This window comes from Malus sylvestris, chromosome 17 (genome assembly GCF_916048215.2).
Source record: "Malus sylvestris chromosome 17, drMalSylv7.2, whole genome shotgun sequence".
In the NCBI taxonomy this organism is placed as follows: Eukaryota; Viridiplantae; Streptophyta; class Magnoliopsida; order Rosales; family Rosaceae; genus Malus; species Malus sylvestris.
In genome coordinates, this window is record NC_062276.1 from 31,104,063 (window position 1) to 31,129,721 (window position 25,659).

At 39.8% G+C, this 25,659-nt stretch overlaps 2 protein-coding genes across 3 annotated transcripts in view; both read right to left on the reverse strand.

Moving 5' to 3' along the window:
- The window catches only part of LOC126611473 (F-box/kelch-repeat protein At3g06240-like), an 87,331-nt gene that overhangs the window by 21,396 nt on the left and 40,276 nt on the right, over positions 1-25,659 (reverse strand). The gene's annotated exons all lie outside the window — the stretch shown is intronic.
- Positions 336-1,829, reverse strand: LOC126611475 (F-box/kelch-repeat protein At3g06240-like). The gene has a single exon (XM_050279768.1). It carries the CDS (start codon positions 1,700-1,702, stop codon positions 518-520), a length of 1,185 nt encoding a protein of 394 aa, XP_050135725.1. The 5' UTR covers positions 1,703-1,829; the 3' UTR covers positions 336-517.

A 25,659-nucleotide genomic window follows, 5' to 3' on the forward strand; every position in this document is an offset into this window, starting at 1 on the left:
ATAAGGTCATCATTAGATTAATCTAGGGCTCATATGAAAAAGGACATCATGTCCTCAAAATAAAGACTTTAAGAGAGCAGTTATGCCTACGGTAGAAGGTTTAACTTGATTATATTAAAAGGAACTTTAACGAAAAGCTCCCGGTACTGTTCACTTTAACGAAAGACTACATTTTTACACTAAAATGTCAATCATGGTACTATTCATTTTACCCTTTATTTTGTTATTATCGTTAAAACTTAAAGTTTTCAAGCTCTTTTCATTAGTTTTACTTATATTTATTAAATGAGTAAAAACTTATAAGGTTTTTAAGAAGGGAATTTCCCAAAAAAAAAAAAACATAAGGGTATTGATAAATTATTAATTAACTCCAAAAAGATAGTTATAGTACACTTCCAAAAACATTACAAAATGTGGAAATCATAAAAACTAATGGTAGCCCTTGATAAGCAAACATACTACAAAGACCACAAAGCAAATTAAATTTAAAGGAGAAAAATGAAACTTTGCCCTCAACTCACTTGATCGGAACAATACTTTCCACATAACTAAAAGCCTCGAAATCAATAACCTCATTAATAATAGGAGGAATATGAAGATACTTGAGATTTCCAATACTAGAATTATAAGAGATGGCTCTTCCATCGGAGGCAAGCATAAGAAGCTCGTCACATTTCCAAAGTGTCAATGGATACTCAATGCCTTTAAAGGGTCCAACGGTTAGGAGTTTTGTCCATGAACTCTTAATTCCATCATAATCGTCCATTACCCATATTTCAAATAATTTAGAATCCTCAGTTGGATCATAATGAGAGCAATAAGAAGTGATGGATTCATTATACAGAAAAAGATCATAAAACTTAAAACTGGATTCTCTCCTAGAAGGCAATTGTATTCTATGAAATATCTCATCACCTAAATCAAATGAAAGTATGTATTCCTCGCCATCGCTTGCAAACCAATAACAAAATCCCTTCAAGTACACTGAACAAGAACTGGGATAGGTTTTAGTTGATATATCAATCTTAATCTCCTTCCAAGAGTTAGCAGCTATGGTGTATACCTCAGCCGTGTGAGGAAGAGGAATACTATGATAAAATGTTCGCTCATCATCTGAATACTCACAATTTTCTACAATTTGCACAACCTTGTATTCTTTAGCTTTGCAATCATAGCCAAATCCCAATCCTCCAAAAATCGTCTCCAATTGGAATTTTTCCTTGGGAAGGGGTACAAGAAGGCAAGAATCGGGAAGTTGCCTGAATTCCCCTGTTCCAGGATTGCATAAAATAATAACAGTTTTCCCTGCTATCACACAGACAATCCCATTGCAATAACCGTGAATCTGTACAGGATGATGATCTTCTAATGGAAACGGTATGTTTAGGTCCTCAACATCATAGTGATGGTTGTGCTCATCACTATAAATGGAAAGATAAATCATGGACCATAAAATTTCATATTTCCAACTTTTGTCTGGGAAAACTGGCATCTGAGAACGGTTGAGAAGGATACAAGTGGAGGATGAGAGTTTGTTGTCTACGGAATTGCTGAGGTGTTTGGCAACAAAGCTTGAACTATTTATAAGAGTGCACCAAGACTTGCGTGTGCATTTGAATCGCATCAGAGACTTGGGTGGCAACCTTGACAGGATTTCGACTACCTTATCTTCAGGAGTTTCGCTTTCACGCACATGGAACATTTCGAAAGTTTTGTTCCACAGGAATTCTTTACACGTATATATACACAGGAATGAGCACCAATAGTTTGAGAGACAAACTAAATCAAACTCGAGGTTCAATTACTAAACATATTACCACATAAGATACCAAAATCCAACAACATTAAATAAAATTGGACTTCCACAACCACAACTTATATAGCTATCAAAGAAAACAAGGAGATCCAGTCAGTTTCGAGTTTTTCGGAGGATCATTCGTTCAAATTTTAGTATTTTAATATTTTTATTGATACAAAATTAACCATTCAAATTTTACCTTTTAACTCTAAACTAGATTACCTAAGAAAGGAAAATTAACACGATATCCGGATATGGGCTAGTATGTAACATCACATGATTTTAATTTAACTAATTCATAGAGTTTTATTAATTAAGCCAATTTTTTCATTAGAAATACAATCACATAACCACTTTTCATCTAAGTTTACCCCAATTTTTATCTACACTACGTTAAAATTTTAAAATTAAACCTTTCTAAATTCACCACATTTCTTCCAAAAATACACACAAAGACCAACAACTTTCCAAAACACCCTAACAAAGGACCGAATCCCTTTCCACCTAATCCACCTAGTCCGGGATCCAGGCCGCTCAAATGTGATCCAACGGCTACAGTTATTATCACTTTTAAAGGGGCCTTGACTTGAATTTTACAGCTTAATTCTCATTGTATTGCATAACTGAAAAATATATACAAGATACAATCCTTATTCCATAAAGAAACAATAAACAATAAAGAACACAAAAATATATCCTTCCTAATAAAGGATTCCTAATATTTACAATATATTTACATACCCTTTTAATTATTACTCACGGCAACACTCGCCCTCAAGTTGGAGCATAAATATCACACATGCCCAACTTGACAAGTGAGTCATCAAAAGACCTGCTACACACGGTATAAGTGAGGATATCTACAAGTTGCTTTTCCGAGTTCACAAACGGTACTGACACAATCTTCTTTTCAAGTTTTTCCTTAATGAAATGGCGATCAACCTCCATATGCTTTGTTTTGTCATGTTGTACCTGGTTCTCTGCAATCTCCCGTGCGGACTTATTATCATAATACAAATTTATGGCCTCCTTTGGTTTGAAACCTAGACCCTAAAGTAACTTATGCAACCAAAGAACTTCACATACTCTATGTGCCATACCTTTGAACTCGGTCTCAACTAAAGACATTGACACCATATTTTGTTTCTTGCTCCTCCAAGTGACTAGATTTCCACCAACAAACGTTAAGTATCCAGAAGTAAAGCGCCTATCAGTCAGATCACCTGCCCATTCAACATCAGTAAATCACTCAATCTTCAAGTGATCAGAATTTTTATACAAAATTCATTTGCCCGAAGCCAACTTCAAATAAGCTAAACTCTGCATAACAGCTGCCATATGATCCACATTCAGTGAGTGCATAAACTAACTCACCACACACTGCATAGGCTATATTCGGATGGGTATGAGCTAAATAAATTAGTCTTCCTATCATCCTCTGATATCTGCCTATATCTACTGATTCTTGATCCAGATAAATTTCCAAGTAATGTTTCTCTACAATGGGAGTATCCACGGGGTTTACACCGAAGCATACCTGCTTCCTTCAATAAATCTAGAACATATTTTTGTTGAGACAAGAAAATACCTTTGGATGAATGAGCAATGTTGCGAAATTTAAACTAACCGAAATTAGTCCAACGTAGTTCCAAATTTTATGCTCGCAAGCGTACGAATCGTTCGATAGTTTAGAGAGCAAGCACTTAATATCGTCCCTCATAAATGATTTAATTCTTATCGACTAACTTAAATCCAATTGCAACGTAGTGAAATTTAACAAAGATTGATGAAAGATGGATTTGAGAATTGAAACTAATAGTAAAGACAAATGAAAACAAGAAAGTTTGATCACAATGCAAAAAGTGACAGTCAAGAAAACAAGTTATAATTCAATCGAGTAAAACACTAGAGCGTCCGACTCACCATAACCAATCCTACTTATTTCCTGCAACGAATTATTAACAAATACTCAATCTCATTGATAGTCAAATTTCCCTGACACATGTAATATCTATGGCATCTAGACTATTACGTATATCCTAATTTGCAACCATCCATGGCATCTGGAATAGTTTAACATCATGAAACTCATTACGATCAGTGGAAATTTATATTAAGACTACACAAATCCTAGAGTATGGCATCTACTACTAGGTAATTCATGGTATCTATTTGCAAGAAGCTATCACTCAAGTTGAAAACATGGCATCTGCACAACTTGCATCAAATTTACCAAGTAAAAGTCAAAATGGTAGCTAATCACCAAGACTAAAACCAAGCATATAAACACAGCAAACAATACTCAATGAAATTGAAAACTTGAAATAATTCACTTCAAAAATTAAGCATTCATAATCATGGCTACATCGTAGCCCTAGCTAAGGAAAATTAGTTCCGAAACATAACTGGAAATATCATTGAATTCATAATAAAATTAAAAGAAAAACTAAGTTTAGAAAAGCCTGAAATCCACGTGCTCTGCCGCTGCCTAGTCTTCTCTTTCTTTCTTTTTCCAATCATCACCAAGCTGCCTCTTTGATTCCTCCAATTAACCGTCGAGACCTTAATGCCCATTTATTGCCTTGTACCGCTTGGGTTTACTCACTGCAATCCTAGCCTCCCAATCAGTTTCTTCGACTCTCCAGTTGCTTAGTAACTGAAATTTTAATCTCCCAAATCAATTGACTTCCAATAAATCTGAAAGTGGTTGAATCCCCAAGTAATGGACCAATAACCAGAACCCATGCTCCTGCTAAGAACCCACAAACTGAAATCGGAAATAGAAATTTGGGTTTCCATCTCTTGTTGAATTTGATCGCTTAAAGCCCCTTGCTCTGCTGCAATTGTATGTGGCAGTTTGCTCCAAAAAATTTGGATTAGACCTTTCTCTCCTCTGTCGGTGTAAATGGAAGGATAAGGCCTTCCTTTGTGCAATTGAATAAATCACGTGCCATGTCTTCCCATTTTGTTGACTTGTCAAACCTCTTTTTTGGACTTGTAAAACAATATGATTCCTACACAAAAATTCAACCAAATAAGCTGCTCTAATTTCTGAAGGAAAGTAAGATTTGAATGAGCCAAAAATGTAATTAAAAATTTCCCAACTTGTGAATATCACTTCAGACCAATTTCAACTTACAAAAAAAAATGACAAACACACTTCCACTCAATCCACTTACTGAACAAAACCACATTCCAACTACTTTACTTGAATTGAACTTAAAAGGATTGAATTCATAATTTTCTCAAAACCATGTAATTTCATTCATTTTGAACAAACATGACACAAGAAAATGTAGCTTTCGGAGTAAAATAAGTAGTAAAATATGTGCTCATCAAGCAACTTCAACTCCAAGAAAAAACTTCAAGTCACCTAAACTCTTCATCTCAAACTCGACAGAAAGGTTCTTCTCCAGTTTGACAATCTCATCTGAATCATCACCTGTTATTATCTTATCATCTACATAAATAATCAAGGTTGTTATTTTACAGTTCCTCCGCTTCACAAATAAAGTATGATGAGAATTACTCTGATAATACCCATTCTTTCTCATGAGCTGAATGAACCTCCCAAACCATGCACGAGGTGATTGCTTAAGCCCATAAAGTGACTTCCGCAATAGGCACACTCCCGATTTTCTCCCGTTACTATATCTTGGAGGAAAATCCATATACACTTCTTCCTCGAGATGTCCATGAAGAAACGCATTTTTTACATCAAACTATTTTAGTGGCCAATTCAAATTTGCAGCTAATGAGATAATGACACGTACCGTGTTCATCTTAGCCATCGGAGAGAAAGTTTCTTGATAATCAATATTGTACGTTTGAGTATACCCTTTCGCCACCAATCTTGCTTTATACCTGTCGCGTGATCCATTAACCTTGTATTTAACTATAAAAACCCATCAGCACCCAACTGGTTTTTTTCCTTTTGGCAGCTCAACTACTTCCCATGTATTATTTTTCTGCAATGCCCTCATCTCTTCATCCATTGCTTTGGTCCATTCTCGACTTTTCAAAGCATCTTCTACTCAAGTTGGTACTTGAATTGAATCCACATTATTCACCCAAGCTTGACGTTCGGATGAAATGTTTTTACATGACATATAATTGGCTATTGGATACTTCACTTTTCCTTTCGAAAAGAACCTGTCAGGAGGTACACCACAATTTTGCCTTGGTGGCAATTTATATGTACTTATAACATCATTAGTTACATGAGCATCACTAGTGCTTACCTCAGGGATATCCAAAGAAGACGTATTGGACAGCGGCACTGTTAAGCTAAAGAGAGAGGGCAGCTTCGGCAACAATCCTGGGGCTGCTTGCTTTGGCAAGCTCTAGTCTCTGGGCTTCGGCAGCAACTGGTTGACCATCAACACACTCCTCTTCGGCAGCACAAATACATGGATTGGCAGACTCTTCTTCTGTAAGTAGCGGCTGATCACTTGTAGCAAGTTCGGCATGAAGAGACCAAACATCAACTACATCACTCAGTACTACACCGAACATCAGAAACATGTTCCGTTAACATCTGGAGTGGAGTACGAAATTCTACAACCCAGGATGGCATGCGATTTATAACATACATGACATAGGTGATGGCGTCTAGCCAAAAACTCTTAGGCATAGATCCACCAATAAGTAAAGCATGAGCAGTTTCCAAAATATGATGGTTTTTTCTCCTAGCTACCCCATTTTGTTGTGGGGTATAGGAACACGTTGTCTCATGGAGAATTCCTTGATCACGAAAAAAAGAAGATAGCTCATAGTTAACATATTCTCCCTCGTTATCAGAATGAAGAACCTTAATAACGGAAGAATATTGAACAGCCACCATGTGAGAGAAAGACCGAATAGTCGTATTTACATCACTTTTATGTTTTACACATACACCCATGTCATATGAGTGCAATCATCAACAAACGTAACAAACCACTTAACTCCTAAAATGGTGTTAACGGGCGAAGGCTCCCAAACATCTGAATGCAAAAGCTTAAACAGAATCAATATTTTATTCATACTAGGAGAAAACGAAGCACGATGGCTCTTAGCAAGAAAACATACTTCACAATGTAAATCTTATTCTTTTATTTCATGAAACATACTAGGCAACATACGCCTTAAATAACCAAAGAAACATATCTTAACTGACGATGTAACAACCAAACTTCTTGTAGATTACTAGTACGGGATGCTTGAACTACATTAGCTCTGCCAGGAATGATGTCATTTACATAATACAATCCCTCTCTCTTAGTGCCATAACCAATTATCTCCTTGGTCTAAATATCCTAAAGCAAACAAAAAACGAATACATAAGTACAACACAATCCAATTGCTCAGTAACTTGGGGAATAGATAATAAATAGTGAACAATGGCAAAACAAGCAAACAGTGGTGTAAAGAAATAAATGGCGTGAGGTCCACTATGCCGTCCCCAATAGCTACGGCAGCGGTGCCATTTGTTGTGGCAACACATTTTTGATACGTCGTTGTCATATACTTAAATAACCTTTTATCAAACCTCATATGATCAGTTGCTCCAGAGTCTAGAATCCAACATGTATGGTGTTCAATACCAGAGGCCAAAAGAACACGCCCAACAGTACATGTATTGGACGAGGACTCACTAGGATTGGACCAGGTCAATAAGGCTTGACTCAGATCCCCTTGAGTAGGCATGGCATTTTTGTTTCCTATTGTTACGACAGCTACAGGTGGACGTCTCCAACTAGCTCAAGTAGCGGCTTGCTCTTTAGCACGCAATTTTTTCTTCAATTCCAGGAACCATTCAGGTACTCCATGTTTTTTAAAACATGTATCTTCTGTATGACGGGTTTGGCCACAAAAGGTACACTTCAAGTCATCTTTATTTCCTCAAGTGAATGGTTGAGAATCAGTTGATGAAGACGGGTCATAGGGCCAGCCAGAAGAAGGAGGTTGTGACACCATAGCCACTTGTTGGAAATATGCCCTAAAACCAATCATGTGATGATACTTTACGAACATTTCACATGTTAAACTAATCTAGTTTAATATAAAGGGCAAAGATTATTGTTTGAGCCGTCTCATATAAATGTTATGTGCTTAAACGATAAAGTCCAAGGAATATGTGATTGGGAGAATGTAATCTAATGAAGTTAGATTCATGAGACCATTCTTTCGTAGACACATCCTAAATGTTCCTGATCATAGGATTGCCAATTGGGCATTGACAGTCCGTCAAGATCGGTACGTGCTATGTCTTCTCTCAGGGAGAGTGACTTGTCTCGAGCCATTGGTGTGTGTGACATCAAGACAAGTACGTAGGTGCTCAATAGGGAATGAGTTCACTGAACGCGATCAACGAAGAGTTCTCATACTCATGTCACATGAGAACTCATGGTTGGGATAATGCAAATTAGTCATTTGACCTGAGGCATCACAGTTGTCTTGTGGTTAAGTCCTTGATCTTTGATTATGTCAATGTCACCCCATCGGGGTGTCCACGGCATCGTTGGGGTTAAGCCACTTAGTCATGGAGGCAAGTGAATGCGCAACAAGGGATCTCTAACCTTCAAACCGTTTGAGGGAGAATACTCTATGATATGATTTAGAATCTCTGGCCAGAGTATGAAAAAGATTTGGGAATGCGTTCCAAATCACATTCAAAGTAATCATATATGCACAAGATTCACATTGGATAGTAGACATGAATAAGCTATCAAACCAAACAATGTGGTCAAGAGTATTGTATTAGAGAAGGACCGTATTGCATTTGTAATCCTAAACTGAATAGGTTCTTAACCTCTTCTGATTAGCTTGGGTAACCATGACATACGGCTAGGTGTCACTCATGGTTTGTGGAAGCCCTAAAAGTGTATTATCACTAAAGGGAGAATTGAAAGTAAGTTTCAATTCATAATCGATTTGAAAGAGTTTTGATCGCCCACTGCCTCGCTAAAAGGAACCTAATGGATCGTACACCGTATAAGGTGGAGATGGATGAAACAAACTAAATGAGTAAGAACAATTGAATAGTTTAATTATTTATGGCAAGGATTAATTAATATGTTAATTAATCAAACGAATAAGTTCGTTAAAGACCTCGGGATAGGTTTTGGACCTTAAGGCCCAATGGGCTTCGAACGTCAAGCCCATTGACTTAAGTTGTATGACAACTTAATGAATAATGATTCACTAAGACCCAAAAGCCCAAACAAACCCCCATGGCCGGCCATATAGAGAAAGGGTAGTGAACTTGCTTTAATTACAAGTTTGCCACTCAAATGAATAAAGGTATAAATATGACTTTATAGCCTTTTATTCAAAAAAAAAAAAAAAGGGTTTTGTTTTGGAGAAAATTGGAGAGAACATGTCTCTCCATTTCTCTCTAGAAAGGCCGGGCACCATGGAAGTTGTAGCTAGCCATCTATTCTTCCATGGTCACTCATTTATCATCCATGCTCTCCTTGGTGTAGATCCATCCAAATCCATGGATCTAAGATGCAAGGAATGAAGGCCCTATCTCTTGGGTGATTAGCCTTTGTTTAAATACAAAGAGGAATCTACAAAGGTATATATTTCAACTCACTTTGTTTTGAGTTGATTAATGGTTCACCAATCTACTAGGCTTTGAATTTCTTGGTTAATGTTTTGTTTTTAAGTGCATGCTAGCATGATTCCGCCTTTAATTGTTAATTGCATGCTTATTGATGTTGCTTAAAAGAACATGTTTTCACAAAATCTTCCTTCACCACTGGGGTTCCTCCTTGGTTCCCAGTGGCACTACCTCCCATCATAGTAGCATGGCGTTGAGCTTCCCGCCTAACTACTGAAAACACTTCCTCCAAGGATGGTAAAGGCTGAGTTCTCAAGATATCACTATGGACCTTGTCAAAAATATCATCAAGTCCCGTTAAAAAGGCATACACACGATCTAGTTGAACTTCCTCTCGAAGTGTCTTCAAGTCAAGAGCACACTCCATCTTGATTGATCTTCTCTAATCTAGTTCTTACCAGACAACTTTAAGATAGGCATAGTATACACCAATAAGTCGTCCTTCTTGGTGAAGTCGGAATGATATTACCTTCAACTCATAAATCTGAGAGATATCAGACCCATCATAATACAATATGGCAACTTCTTACCATACTTCTTTAGCGATACGAAGTTAGGTGAAAAAACTCATTATGGTAAGATCCATGGAATTAATCAACCATCCTTTCACAATTGCATACCCTGTCTCCCAAGCATCATATCCAGCATTGTCTTCTTTGGGCTCCTTAACACTCCCTATCACGAACCCTTTCTTTCCACGCCCAACAATATGCATCTCTAATACTCTGGACCAAAGGGGATAATTTGATCCATTGAGTTTTACGGTATTTGGTACGTTTGAAGCATCACTTTGAATTACGACGAGACTCATGACCGAGTTATGGGATGAGCCACACGTCTCACCCCTCCAAGTTCAGTCCTAAACCAACTTTGTCACCAGCCATTGATCACGCACAGCAGCACACAGAGCACGGCACACCAGTACAAAGCACGACAACTACACCCAAGCGTTTGGCTTGCTGCAGGGATGCAACGACAGTCCAGAAACCTTGCTGCTTTCTTCCTTGCAATACACGGGTAGGTTTTGTTTTTTTTTTTCCTAGGGTACGGTAGGCTCTGATGCCAACTTGAATTTTATGGCTTAATTCTCATTGTATTGCATAACTGAAAATATATACAAGATACAATCCTTGTTCATAAGGAAACAATAAACAATAAAGGACACACACATATATCCTTCCTAATAAAGGATTCCTAATAGTTACAATATATTTACATACCCATTTAATTATTACGCACGGCAACACCTCTTGTTTGTAGCCGTTGGATCAAATTTTAATGGTCCGGATCCCGAATTAGGTGGATTAGGTGTAAAGGGATCAAAAGATGGTCCATTTCCCTAACACAACCTATGCACCCCTAATTTATGAACTTCACTATATATGCATACATACATACATACATACATATATATATATGTGGAGCCAAAAATAATCACAAGGCAACACGTGGATTTTTGGACAAAAGAGGACAAAAATACCCCTAAGGTACAATGCGATTCCTACGCGTGAGCAACGGACAATCTTTCTTTAATCAAGCCAAGAGTGTCCAAAAAAGGTAACCAATTCCAAACTTAATTCATCCATCCTCATCCTATATTTTCCACAAGGTAATTATTTCATAACCTTCAAAACATCCCATATAAATTACATAACCCCCAAAATATTTATTCCAAAAATGTGTTAATGAACCAATTAATGGATTAATTGCCTAATTAATCCATTAAATCACACATTAAGCCATAAGTTGCACCCTATCCCGATAAATAGGCTCCCATTTTCACCAAAAGATCATTCCAACACACTTGCAAAATTCCCAATACTTTCTAAACACTTTTCTCTCTAAATTCTAACTTTGGCATCGGAGGTTCTTCGTTCAAAGCCCCCACATTCAGCGTGGGCACGTGAGGCTCTTGGCCTTGACCCTAAGGTGTTAATTGTTTTGTAGGTGCAATTTTGTCCAAGATCAAAGAGGAAGAAATTTGCATCCACAAATTGGTGCTTTCATTGAGAGAAGAGTCACACACTTGTAGAAGACTCCCATATCAAAAGGTTTTTCTATTTTCTCGTCCATTTGTAGATTTTTTGTACGTTCTTATTATTAGAATTTTTTATTTGCAAAGATTCTTTGATAAAACGTAAAAGAGAAATACAGTGGCTAGAAATTTAGAAAATTCCACAAGTGAAAATTCTAATATTCAAGAAATGGGACCACGGCGATCCACGAGGCTAAATGTGATCATAGGAGCGGCACCATTGCTACGGGGCTTCACCATGGCAACCACCACGGTCACCACTACCCGCGGCGAGGTCCATGGCACCGCTACCACAGCCCGAGCCGTGCTATCCAAGGCTCACTGCACCAAGGCCACGGCCCAAGCCATGTCACTCCAAGCCTAACGCAAACTCAACACATTGCCAAGTCGAGCCCAAGCCTCTCACCTATGTGCATCACACTCCAAGCAGCCTACTCTCGCGGCCCACCCTGCTCCCGCCGAGCAACCCACTCTCGCGGCCCATCCTGCTCACACCGAGTAGCCCACTCTCATGGCCCAGCCTAATCCCGTGGCCCAGCCTGCTCTAGCTTAGCAGCTCACTCTCGTGGCCCAGCCTGCTCCATCCGAGCAGTCCACTCTACTGACACAGCCTGCTTCAGTGGCCCAACCTACTTCTGCGGCCTAATCTGCTCATGTGACATTCCAAGTAGCCCAAATCGATCCAAGATTAGTTCAACTATCCCAGCTCTAAATTTCCAGACTGACGATCAAACCAGAAGCATTTTCACCATATTTTTCTACGGATTTGGCATTTCCCAACTTAAATCTCGCCCCCGGAGTCTACCACACTTCCACTACTCAAGAAGACGCATTCATTCCAAGCTATTCCAAACCAAATGGAGAACAACACTTGTCTCGACAAGTCATAGAGTTGACAAGCGCCCTTGCACAGCTGACGACCTTGGTGAACCAACTCTTGCAGCGCAACGAGATGCAATGTGCCCCAGACGAGGTGTCCCAAAGTAGGATAAGGGCAGACAAAGAATCTCTCCAGCAGTGTCCCGGTAAGCAGCCACTCGACCAGCCACGAATCGAGTATTCAGGCAATGTACACTACCGATTGGGCCCCCGAGATGGCGTATACTCTCGTCTTAGAGAGCGGAGGAGCGTGCACTCACGACTAAGCCCACAGACGAGCATACATTCACGGTTGGGGTCACACTCCGATAGTCAACATGAGCAACCTTCCAGGCGAAGTGTTCATTCGCGGCTAAACCCGCAATGAGCATCATCCACCTTACATCGGCGTAGGCAGCACGACGGACGGAGAGAAACAATCACTCAATCTGACTCAAGTTTAACTGGTAGCCTGCGAAGAACTCGCTCGCCTGCTAGGAACATGCTACACGTACCGCATCCGTGGTATAAGCAAGCCAAACACATGAAAGAGCAGCTTAGACCAGCAAGTCAAGGTTGGGGGCAGCCGAGAGCTCCACTACCTCAACAAAGGCAAATTTAGGAAGAAGTAGAGAGACTCTTGACCAAGTGATTGCGCAATTTCCAACACAACGAGGTCATCGACGAGGCACTACAACAGAACATGACCAACATAAGCAGGTCACCCTTCACGGAATAGATCGAGCAAGCAGAGCCTCCACACGAGTTTAGCATGCCACATTTCACATCTTTCAAATGAGATAAAGACCTGGAAAGACACTTAAAGCACTACCGAAGCACAATGATGCTCTATCAAAACAACGATGATCTCATGTGCAAGATATTTGCCACCACTCTACAAGGTGAAACGCAAGATTGGTTCTACACCCAGCCACCAAAATCCATCCAGAATTTCGACGAGCTTTCTTAGGTTTTCACCAAAGAATATTCATCATGTCGCTCGATCAAAAAGAAGTCTGACCATTTGTTCGACGTCAAGAAGAACCCAAAGAAGTCGTTTCGCGACTATGTGAGAAGGTTCAAAGCAAAGAAGGCAAGGATAGTCGGATGCAACAACTCGATAGCTAGAGCAGCCTTCCAAAAATGACTTCTAGCAGACCACCCACTATTTGAAAAATTGATCATGAAAGAATATCTAACTCTGACAGACTCTTTCACTCTGGCAGATAAGTATGCACTTTAGGACGAGGCTCGCCAATGCATATTCAAGGACTTGAAGAAGTACCCAACATCACCTCCCTACTATCCAAACTGGAAGCAGCGTAGGACTTATTCGCATGTTTGACAATATCTAAAGCAACAATAAACTCTACCATCATGCGAGAAGAGCTGGGGGCCCAACTACCTGTATTCTACAGTTAAAAAAAAAAACTATCCTCGATGCTATTAAAAATTCAAAAGCTAACTTTGACGATAATTGTTGTAACCTAGAAGCTCAAGTTTTACCTTCAAACTTATGCAGTCATCCTCATGACGTACTATTTCGCCCAATCCAGACACGCGAAGATAAAGGCGTAAAATCCTGGCGAATGCAAAGTTTTCTGACGAACGCAACAACTCGGCCCAAAAGACAGGCCAAGGGCAGACGAACACTGGAAGGAACACTCAGAAGCAAGTTTTGTCCTTATCGCCCCAAAAGATTCTACATAAGAGCAACATGTACCGGAAGTTGAGCACTACCTCCTGCTACGCGTGACACGGCCCTATTTGACCCTTACTCTATTATTCAGCTCTAGAAAGGCCCAATACCGGTAGTTGAGCATCTCCTGCTACATGTAACATGGCCCCAACTCCACGGCTCCCTACCGCACATTGACGCCTAGCCTTGACAACCCAACAAAGTGGCCCAACGATGCCCCAGAAGTAGCCAAGCACACTCTAGCCGCGCCTGCTCCACCCGATGGAGACTTCTGGCATTTGCATGTCGACGGCGCATCCAACTACAAAGGTTCAGGAACAGACGTGGCCCTTGTCACTCCAAGCGGTTCGATGCCTGAACAGGCGATCATTATAGGTTTTAAAGTATCCAACAACGAAGCAGAGTACAAGGCCCTACTAGCAGGCTCCGAATGGTAAAAAACTTGGTGATGAAGAAGCTTGCAATTCATGGGCAGAGATTTGAAGAAGTTCTTCCAAGAATATGGCATCAAGTAGCACATGTCCATACCGAGATATCCTCAAAGCAATGGGCAGGTCGAAGCATCCAACAAAATGATCCTTGACTGCCTCAAGAAATCCCTCACCAACAAGAAGGAAAAATGGCCAAACGAACTCCCCAGATGTCTATAGGCATATCACACCACCAAAATACGAGCAACCGGTGAGACTCCTTTTTCTTTGGCATTTGGTTCAGAAGCAATCATTCATTCCAATGTCATCAAGCCAAGTATCACCGCTCTACTACCAAGCATTAAGCAGAACAGTAAGGAGATGGTCATAAGCTTAGATCTGGTAGAAGAGAAGCGCGAGCATACCAGCACCCGCATTACAGCCTACCAACAGCAGCTCCTCTCCAGCAACAACAAAAGGGCTAAGATCGGACAGTTCTAGCCCGGAGATCTAGTCCTAATAAAAGCCTTCATCACTGCCCACAGAGAAGGCTCCAAAAAGATGGATTGCATCTGGGAAGGTCTGTACAAGATCAACAGAGTAAGCAACAAGAGTAATTACACCCTCGCCACCATGAAACAACAAAAAGATCGAAAAGCTGTGGAATGCCTACAATCTGAGGAAATACCATGTATGACCTCCCACTACATCAAAGCCCGAAGACTCAAGCAGCTTGACGGGCACCACCTCACATGCCGAGAATTATCCAGTTGTTATGCAGTTCCTACCTTACAGATAAGTTCCCGTTCATTTCACTCGTTTTTCAATGAGGAATTCAGAAGTAATCACAACTTGGCTCGGCTGCATGCTTACAATAACTGATCGTTTCTGCACTTCAAAACAAGATTGCGCCCTTCTTAGGGACTCATAGCAGGAATTGCACCTTCCAAAGGACCAACCATGCTCTCCAATGCGAGAGGGTAAACTAATTACTCTTCAGTGCGAGAGGGTAAACCAATTCCCCGACACCCATATGGGTCAGCTCTCCAAGACGAGAGGATAAACTTTACACTCCGAATATCCAGACGTGGATAAGCCTAGCTGCCCTAATATAACTAAATGCACGATGGCTTACGCCGGGATTCCTAGAAGTAGCCACAATGGTCTTTTTCAAGGCTAAGCTAGTGAACGATTTTGGGTCTCTTGGCCTAATCCGTGGGGAACCGGGCCCTAGAGACGGAGGGGGCACATTATGCAGTACGCCCTACAGACGGCTGCCCTGGAACCCTAAAGTTGTTACCGAGTGTACTAAGGTAGCCTACGGTTTCCAGAAGACTGCCTACGGCTTGCCCTTCGAGCAGTAAAACCAAGCTAGACTTATACAACCGCACATTCTTGTGAAAGGTTAAACAAGCTAGCCTGCATATACGAAGTTTTATCCATTGCCGACATGCTACGTGGTCAATAAACTTCACCTCTGCCAAACGCGGAACAATCTACACCAAGTCCTAAAGTGTTGTGATAATTGCTACACAACCTACGAAATTGGAGAAAGCCAAGGTTAACAGCCTAGTGGTTACACAGACTTGTCTGCTTCTGTAAGTAAGGCATCCGGCTGCCAACCCTATGGCTAACAACTTTGCAAAGCTCTACACCAACACCTACGACTGCATAAGCTACGCGGGTCTGTCTGCTTATAGAAAAGTAGCACGTCTGCCACTGGACTATAAAGTTTAAAGGTTAGGGCATGAACAAAAGAAGCGAAGATGAAGAAAAGCGAAGGAAGCATGTTTATAAACAATTAGCAAAGGACGAATGAGTTCAAGCAAAACAAGAGCTACAAGGAAAAACAAAGAAAATCCTAAAGGCTACCTAGAGGACTACACTTTAGCAGCTTGGAAATCCCACGACTATTCGGTCGCCACACCTTCAGCAGCCGCGACGCTCTTAGCAGCGGCATCATCCAGCACTTCACCCCCGGCTGCCCCAGTATGGGCACCAACTTCTCCAACTACTTCACCAATGGAAGCCTCAAAAGTAAAAGTAAGCAAGTCTTCTGAAGAAATAAAGAAGGTCTTGAAACCTCGAGCCTATCCTTCTCACCTTTCAGCTATTCATTCTCCTTAAGCAGACCAACACGGACGCGCTGCAGCTCATCCACTTCCTTCTTCAAACTTTCGTTGATCTTCAGTACACCTTGCAGTTCCAACACTTGGTGTTCAAGCCTATCGATGATTCTCTTGAAGTGGATCACTTGATTATAAGTAGCAATCTTCATCCTTTGCATAAGCAGCGAAATGAAGCTCAGAAACTGCAAACTCAAAATCTTGAATCTAAGGTATGTAACATCCAATCTCCTTCTCTGCACTTTCATACTTAACGATCTCTTGGTGAGCAGTCTCAAGTTGCAAAGACGTGAGGGCAGAAATATTAGACCCCTTCAAAGCAACGAGCTCAAAATCCAACCTCTTGATCTCCTCAGCCAAGGAATAAGCTTCAGCTGCCATAGTCTTCGCCACCTCCTTGGCAGCCTTGCTACATCTGTATCATAGCAAGCAGAGCAGTCATTCTATATTGGGTCGTATGCTTCGCAAAGGAACTTAGGCAAATAACCTTTCTAACGCCATCAACAAACTTGGCATAAGCGTCCATGTCTTCAAGAAAGATCTGGTCTTAACAGCACATGGATCTCAGCAGCCTTTCCAAAAGCAGGCTTAGTGGATTTCTCACAATTGCCCACGCAAGCAGTCTCCTCTTTCCTAGCAGGCAAGTCAGTCTCTACAGCAGAAAAAGTGAGCCTTAGCACCATTTTAGCAACAGAGTCCACCTGATCGCTCTTCATAATAACAAGTCTCTCCAAAGGTGAATCGGACTTAGCTCCCAACGGACGTCTTGGTACAGACTTCAGCATTGGGGGCACGACAGGACCTCTACACTGAGCAATCCTATCAACAATCGTACTAGCTATTCTCGATGGAAGGCACCACATGCTCAGATCTAGCTACTTCATTTTTTTCCCATCAAAAGAAGTCATGCCGATGACAGACCTCTCGGCAGCAGGCGGACCCTCACGAGCAGTGGAAGAAGTCTTCAATTTTCTCTTAACCCGCATCTCTTGAGCAGGCGGGAAAGATCTATTCTTTCTATCTTCATTCATAGTAAGCTCTACGACAGCGATCAGATGAGCCAATGCATCTGCCTTAATCCTCTTTACCTTATCTTTTGGGGGCAGCCTACCTTTCTCCTGACGAAGAGGACTAAGCAGCTAATGACATTCATGGTACTCAACAGATGAGCTCAACCTAGCATTCTAGCAGGCAGAAGGCCTGCATGCCCAGCATTCCAGCAACCCATGAGCTCCCACAACCTCCTCATTTCTCTCAGTCGCTAGCCTAACCCGAGTCAAGTCCAAGAGCCCAAAGAACATAAGTCATACCGCTCGCCTAGCACTGCGCCCTAGCACCACAATCCGCGGCCCCAGCTACACAAGCTGCCCTTGGCTCTAGCCAAGCCGAGCTACCCAAGCAGTGGTCCCTGCCATAACACCTTATCGGCTTATGCCGAGCCAACTCTTGGCCCCTGCCAGCCGACGTGCTGCACCACCCCGACGACTGCCTCGCGACAGCACTATCCAAAAAGAAGACAAGAAAAATTAAATTTTTCTTACATCGGTGCGGCACGGAGAAAACGAAAAAATCAACGAAAGACGGTCCTTTGCATGGGCAAGATGTAGAAGATTGCTAAAGGAGGGGGACCAAATATCCTCTAAGCTCTCTCTCTCTTGTAAGGTAGAGTAAATCACTCTCCAAAGTTGATTTAATAACCCACTTAAGGTGGACTTAAATAGACTTTGAGAGAAATTTATTTCTCTTTCCTAGAAAGATCTAATTTCCTAGTAAAGAGGGAATCTACATCAAAATAGGAAGCAGTCCTACGTTTCCTAAAGCAAGATGATCTCTACACCTGCTGCCCTTTCCTACGAGCAGCCCAACAGGTGTGGGGGGGCATTTGTGGAGCCAAAAATAATCACAAGGCGACACGTGGATTTTTGGACAAAAGAGGACAAAAATACCCCTGAGGTACAACGGGATTCCTACACGCGAGCAACGGACAATCATTCTTTAATTAAGCCAAGAGTGTCCAAAAAATGTAACCAATTCCAAAGTTATTTCATCCATCCTCATCCTATATTTTCCACAAGGTAATTATTTCATAACCTTCAAAACATCCCATATAAATTACATCACCCCCAAAATATTTATTCCAAAAATGTGTTGATTAACCAATTAATGGATTAATTGCCTAATTAATCCATTAAATCACACATTAAACCATAAGTTACACCCTATCCCTATAAATAGGCTCCCATTTTCACCAAAAGATCATTCCAACACACTTGCAAAATTCCCAATACTTTCTAAACACTTTTTTCTCTAAATTCTAACTTTGGCATCGGAGATTCTTTGGCCAAAGCCCCACCATTCATCGTGGGCGCGGGAGGCTCTTGGCCTTGACCCTAAGGTGTTAATTTTTTGTAGGTGCAATTTTGTCCAAGATCAAGGAGGAAGAAATTTGCATCCACAAAATATATATATATATATATATATATATATATATAAATGGGTGCGGAAGTAGGGTAACATATGAAGCCGGAAATATCCGATGTATGTATTTGGAAATTCAAAGAATTTGATTAATATCAATGTAAAGTTTTTAGGATTAATAACAAGAGCATATATAAACAAAACTAAATTTAAAATAGCTTTAGTATTCATGGTAAAGTAATGAATTAAAATTAATGATGCTGATATTCGATTGAAAATATATTTATTGAAAATCAAATATGACTTACAGAAGTCTCGTCTATTGACGATCTGGAAATTTAAAGACTGATCCGGGAGCTCGCAGGCATCCTTGATTCTTAAAATAAAATATATTTATATTACAATATTTTTTGCTGAGAAGCTGTAGACTCTGTTCGAAGTGAATACGCAGAGTTCTCCTTCCTCAAAGAAGCCCCCTTCAATGAAGCTGGAGATTTTCCTTTTGTAGGCTGGGGAGATGATCCGGAATGATTGAAGGATGGAAGCGGGAATCCCGCTCTGCATGTGCTACTGCTGTAAAGAGACCGAAAGCAGAAGATGCTGTCGGAGACTGTGACTTTCACGAGGGTGAATACTGTGGATGAATAGTAAAAGTGATTTTACTATTCATGAATAGTGTCTTGCCTGCTACTGTTGTTTTCACTTGCGGCTGGCATTGTCTTCATATGCAGCAATTACAAAATACTCTACTGAGTCTAGATACAATGTATGCTACTGAGATTACATTTATACGAATTTAGAAATTCCTATACATGCTATTACAAGTTTAAAATTCGTAAGGGTCTTGGGAATCAGGCGGGAAAATATTTCCTTGTGCTGCGCACTGTGATGAAGCATCCGAAGAGTTGTCGGAGTCCGAACCATCTTCATTTTCTTCTTGAAGTTCCTTCATGAGGATTTGGGCTAGAGCCTTGAGCTTTGATGATTTCTTTTTCTTCGAACTGCTCGAAGATCTGGATGACTTGGTCTTGCCTTTGAGAGAGGAAGAAGGACTAATGTCCGATAATGAATCGATTTCTTCCTTGGTTGGTTCTGGTAAAGCAGTTGTTGGAGAGGCTGCTACTGCGGGTACTGAACTGGAATTCATGGGGAAGTCCCTGAGCACAACTTCAATGATCTTCTGGTAGTTGAACTTGTCCCACCATTTGATCATTCTCTGTCGAAAGACTTGATTGGATTCAATCTCGTAATTCCAGCGGAGGATCCAGGGGATCTTGTATTTTGCCATGAACAGGGCGAATAAAGGGATTCCTTCATCAAAACGCGTTCTATCGAACTTCTTCTGGAAAGTGCCTGATAAGACTTGCTTGAATTCGTCAGGCATGAGGTCAGAGATAAGGCCATGTTCTGACCACCATCTGGGAAACCATGCAGGAAAATTCAATCTGAAACTTCGGTCAAAGGTTATGAACCATGAATGACTAAAATCTTCGGATTGGTGCAAGAAGATGTTAGTCCAAGCTTGAATGTAATCAAAATAGGTATAATGGTTTGAGTGACTGGGAAAGCTACTGCTTTTAAAAGGCTTAGGCTGGAAGAGTGGAACTTGCCATTCTGATTCTAATAAGAATTTATTAATGGTAAGGGAATGATACAGGATTCTGTTTTGGTTGCCAGAGGATTTGTCATAGATAGGTTTTATGGTGATGGATGAAGTCTCATTGAGAATAGTGGTATAGTATTTGAGGGTTTTGTGAAATTCACTTGGCTGAAAATGGGAATTGATTGGAAACATCTTTTTGGCTATTACCTCAGGTGTTTTCAGATGTTTGAAATTGAAAGGGATACTGAAGAGATACTCTTTGGAGGGTTTAATAATATAAGGGGATGTTTTTGTATAACTTACTGAGGGAGATGGCGATTGCCTGTAGGTAGAAGAGAAAGGATCATATTGGTTTACTAACGCTGTTTGGTAATTTGGTCGGATACTTCCTAGAGTTGATCCTAATGGAGTAAATCTATTGGTAATGGCTAAGGCCGAGGAACCGGGAATAGGTTCCTGATTTGGTGGTGGTAATGAGGCGGGAAGCCTCCTCTGTTGGCTACTGCCTTGTGGAGAAGCGGTGTTTTTATTAGACATTCTTCCCCTGCAAAAATTCTCGGGTTAGGAAATCTGGAATGCAGTTATGGCTGCCTTTAATGTATTCGATTTCAAAATCAAAGATTGATAATATGGCTTGCCATCGTGCAAAAATCTGTTTTGATGCAATATTTTGAACATCTTTTTGTAAAACATGTTTTGCAGATTTGCAATCAACTCTAACGAGAAATTTTTGATTTAATAAATCATCTTGAAATTTACTAATGCATAAAACTATAGATAGTATTTCTTTTTTAATAGTACTATAATTAGTTTGAGCAGGATTCCATACACCTGAATGGAAGCGAACAATTTGTTCAGGTGATCCGGAGGAAGTTTGCTGTTTGAGGATACCTCCATAACCAACGTCAGAGGCGTCAGTTTCAACAATCTTAAAAGAGTTGGGAGTTGGAATGCCAAGACAGGGCAAAGTCTTAACATGATTTTTGATCTGTTTGACAATAGAAGTATGAATGGTAGACCAGGCAGGAGGATTCTCCTTAAGGCGATCAAACAAGGGTTTACATTGTTGACGCAAATGAGGATAAAATTCTGAAACATAATTCAAAGATCCTAAGAATCTTTGAAGTTGGGTTTTTTCAGTAATCTGGTCTGGAAATTTATCTGCAAACTGGATGACACGGTCAATAGGTTGGATGGTAGACCTATGAATATTATAACCTAAAAATCTAATCTTTAGTTGAAACAACCTAATTTTAGTGGCTGACACAACCAATCCATTTGATCTAATGATCCTAGCAAACAAGTGTAAATGTTTCCAATGTTCATCTATAGATTTAGAGAAAACAAGAACATCATCAATATAAACAATTGTAAAATGACTATACTGATTAAAAATCTCATTCATAATATTCTGGAATTCAGATGGTGCATTTTTTAAACCAAAAGGCATGACATTCCATTCATAATGGCCGAAAGGCGTTACAAAAGCAGTTTTATATTTGTCAGATTCATGAATTTGAATCTGCCAAAAACCTGATTTCATATCAAACTTTGAGAAAATAGTTGCTTTACTAAGCCTTTTTATTAAATCTCTTTTGTTGGGAATAGGATATCGAATCCATTCCAAAACTTCATTCAAAGGTTTGTAGTTAATAACTAATCGGGGAGATCCCCTTTCAAGTTCTGCACTTTTCTGAACATAAAATGCAGGACACGACCAAGGAGATTTACTTTTGCGGATAATTCCTTTATTAAGAAGGTCTTGTATTTCTGCTTTACAGAAATCCATTACTTCTTGACTCATTTGAATGGGTCTGGCCTTAGTAGGGATTTTTGACTCATGAAACTCCTTGATATAAGGTAATTTAACGATATGTTGTTTGCGATGCCAAAAGGCATTGGGAATATCAGAACATACTTCCTTAACAAGCTGTTCTTCAAATTTAAAGATTTTTTGAGATACAATCTCTCGTTTAAGTTGTTCTTCAGTTCTCTTGTGATGAATATCATTTTTCAAGAATTGAAGATGTTTAGTCTTATTAGAGATTATGTTTAAGGATCGCGAAGTGCTATCCTTTTGGAGATGCCTAAGTTTTTTGAGGTCTGTTTCTAGGCAGAACTCAAAAGTGACTTTCTGTCCTAAGACTTTGGAGGTAATCCTATTATGATGTGTCTTAAAAGGATAAAGGAGTGCTATAAAGGGTAGTCCTAGTATGACAGGGTCAGATAAGTTCTTAATTAAGACGAAAGGTGTTTTGAAACACACTTCATCTTGGCAAACATGCGCCTTAGGAAGTTCATATTTGATCTCCATTGGAGATTCATTAGCAGCACTAAGGATTTCCTTGGACTTGTGGAAATACCTAGTGGGAATCAATCCTTCTTGAATACAATTCAAGTCTGCACCTGAATCAATTAAAGCAATGGTTTCGAAGCGAAAGTCTTCAATTACTATTGTTACTTTAGAATACCATTTTTGGATTCTAATTTTGTGGAGAAGATTCAGAACTAAGCGTTCTGAATGTGTATCAGATTCTGACTCATGGTGACTACTGGAAGAAGAGGAACTGGATTGTTCTTCTTTTGGAGGAATATTGGCTCTAGTGAGTTGTGTATGAATCTCGTGATTATCAGATTTTAGAAGTTTAATTTCTTCTTTTATCTGATTGATTTCTCTTTGGAGGTCACTGACCGTAATTTCTTTCTTAGGCTTACTAAACTTTGCTAGAGTAGAACTAAGAGAGATTTGGGGTTTTTGGATTTGAGATTGGCTAGTGCCTACTTCTTCTTGAGAAACTAAGTTCTTAAGCTTTTTGAGGTAGAACCTTTTGAGTTCAGTGTCCTCAACATTGCTTATTAGTTCTAGGAGTAATTCTTCTTGTTTTTCTTGTTTAGTTAGTACTGATATATTTTTACAACAAGCATCAGGACATCCGAGCTTGATGTTTGGGGTAGAGTGCTTACTAGAGGCAGATTGGTAAGAGGATGAAGAGGTGGAACCTAGATCATCTTCAGATGAATGACTACTGTCGGTATTTTGGAGTTCTAGGGCTTGGATAAGTTGAAGTTTTTCTTCCTCAGAAATCTTCAACTGACTTATGGTTTTCTTAACTTTACACTTATTAGCATAATGCCCTTCTTTGCCACATTTGTAGCATTTTCCCTTATGACTATTGTCCTTAGAATGGAATTTTCCAGAGGGTTTTCTCTTTCCTTTCCATCTTTTCTGTTTGGGGTTCTCATAAAATGGGTTTGGTTTGGCATACTTGCCTTGGTGATACTTGGAGTAGTTGGTTCGTGGTTTAGAGATCTTAGATCTATTGAAGGTAGTAGTTCTCTTTTTAAGATTAGAGGGAGCTATAGGTGGTAAACCATATTGCTCACAGAAGGTCCCTAATTCGTATTTGGCGATAGCCTTTTCAGATTGTGCTTGTCTAGATATCTTCATATCTATGCACATTTTTAGGCCTTCTTTTTGGATAGTACTTATGATATGTCCATAAGTAAGGTCATTATATGGTATAATCCCATCTTCGTTAATTAAGGTATTCCTTATTTTGTGTGCAAAAAGGTTTGGTAAACCATTTATAAATTTTTCTTTCCAAAATGGTTGATTACTATCATCTCTAAGCATAACTCTTGACATAAATACATCTTTATACCATCTAAAATCACTTAGGGTAGGACACCTTAAGTTGCTTAGTTGGTCATGGATTCTAGATGTGATGTTTGAAGGGATTCCTATGAAATGTTGTATGATTGTATAAAGTAATGTATTGACCGCATCTGGGACACCACGTCCTAGATGTTCATCGAAGATAGGTATTCCTTCTTCATCTTGTTTTACAGCATTTCTTATTAGATTTCTGGAGTCATTAGTGAGATGTTTCTCCCACCAGGAATGAAGCATTCCTGTGAATCCAGAGACAAGGATGTCGACAATTTGGGTTTGACTAAGGTCATGGTTAGTGATATAGCTATTTGCTACCATGGAGATGTGCTGGAGTTTGTTTAGTAACTCTTGTTCTGATAAACCATCTATATTCCATTCATAGAGTTTATCAGATGAAACAGTGAATTGAGATTGGAAATTCCTTTCTTCAAATTGGAGATCAGGAGGTGTTGGTCTGGGATACCAGTTTTTGGTTAAGGATGTAGGGTTAGTCCTTTTAGTGTTAAGACGTTTTAATTCAAGACTCTGAAAGGCTTGCTCCATTGGAATGATGGAATCAATACTTTCATCTTCTGAATCTGGAACTGAGGAAGGTGTTTCAGAATCATGTGGGTTATTAATCACACGAACTGATTTGTCCTTTTCTAGCCTATGAAGCATTTGTTCTATCTTGATGGATGTTGAGGTTTTTAAAGAGGGTGACTCTCTAAAACTAGTTAAAGGTATTTCTTTACTAAGTGGTTTGATTGACAAATTGTCAACCTTAGTTTCGATTTTGTCCAACTGTTTTCCTATGATATGTAGGCTTTGGTTGGTAAAATTGTTTTGTTCAATAACAGGTTTGACACCTGCATCTTCCTTCGGAAGTTTGAACGGTGAGGCTGGGACCTGCGTATTCGCAGTACTAATAAGTATAGTTTCTTGTGGAGGGTGACTGGAGGAGACAACTGTCTTGTCTTCTTTAACCCAATTTTCTTTGGTGATTACCTTTACTTGGTTTTCAGACTCATAATGTTTTTCTACGAAGTCGAAGAAAAATATTTCAAGTCTGTTGGTTTGCATGAAGTCTTTCCATGCCTTATGGATTTCTAATTTCTCTTCAGTAGTATATTTACTTCTGAAGATGTTTCGTCGAGGGACATTTTCTAAGGCTTCTATGTCTCTACAGAGTTTCTTACGATCATACTTAAAAGGTTCTTGTCTGGTTAAAACCAATAGTTGGTGGTGTACTGGTTCTGCATCAAAATCAGAAGCAGTTGGGGATGTTTGTTCTTCCTTAGGAGGAATGGATGGAGTATGATAGGTAGGTTGGACTACTTGAGCGTTTGTCTCAAGTGATTGGAGTTTGAAATTTAAAAGGTCATTTATTAATTCTTGTTGGGTGACAGAAGAGCCTGTATCTACTGATTTTAATTTCCTATCAGCTAGGGAAT

What these genes read in the sequence shown, in the direction of transcription:
- LOC126611475 (XM_050279768.1), bottom strand. Translation starts at nt 1,702, where the DNA reads ATGTTCCATGTGCGTGAAAGCGAAACTCCTGAAGATAAGGTAGTCGAA.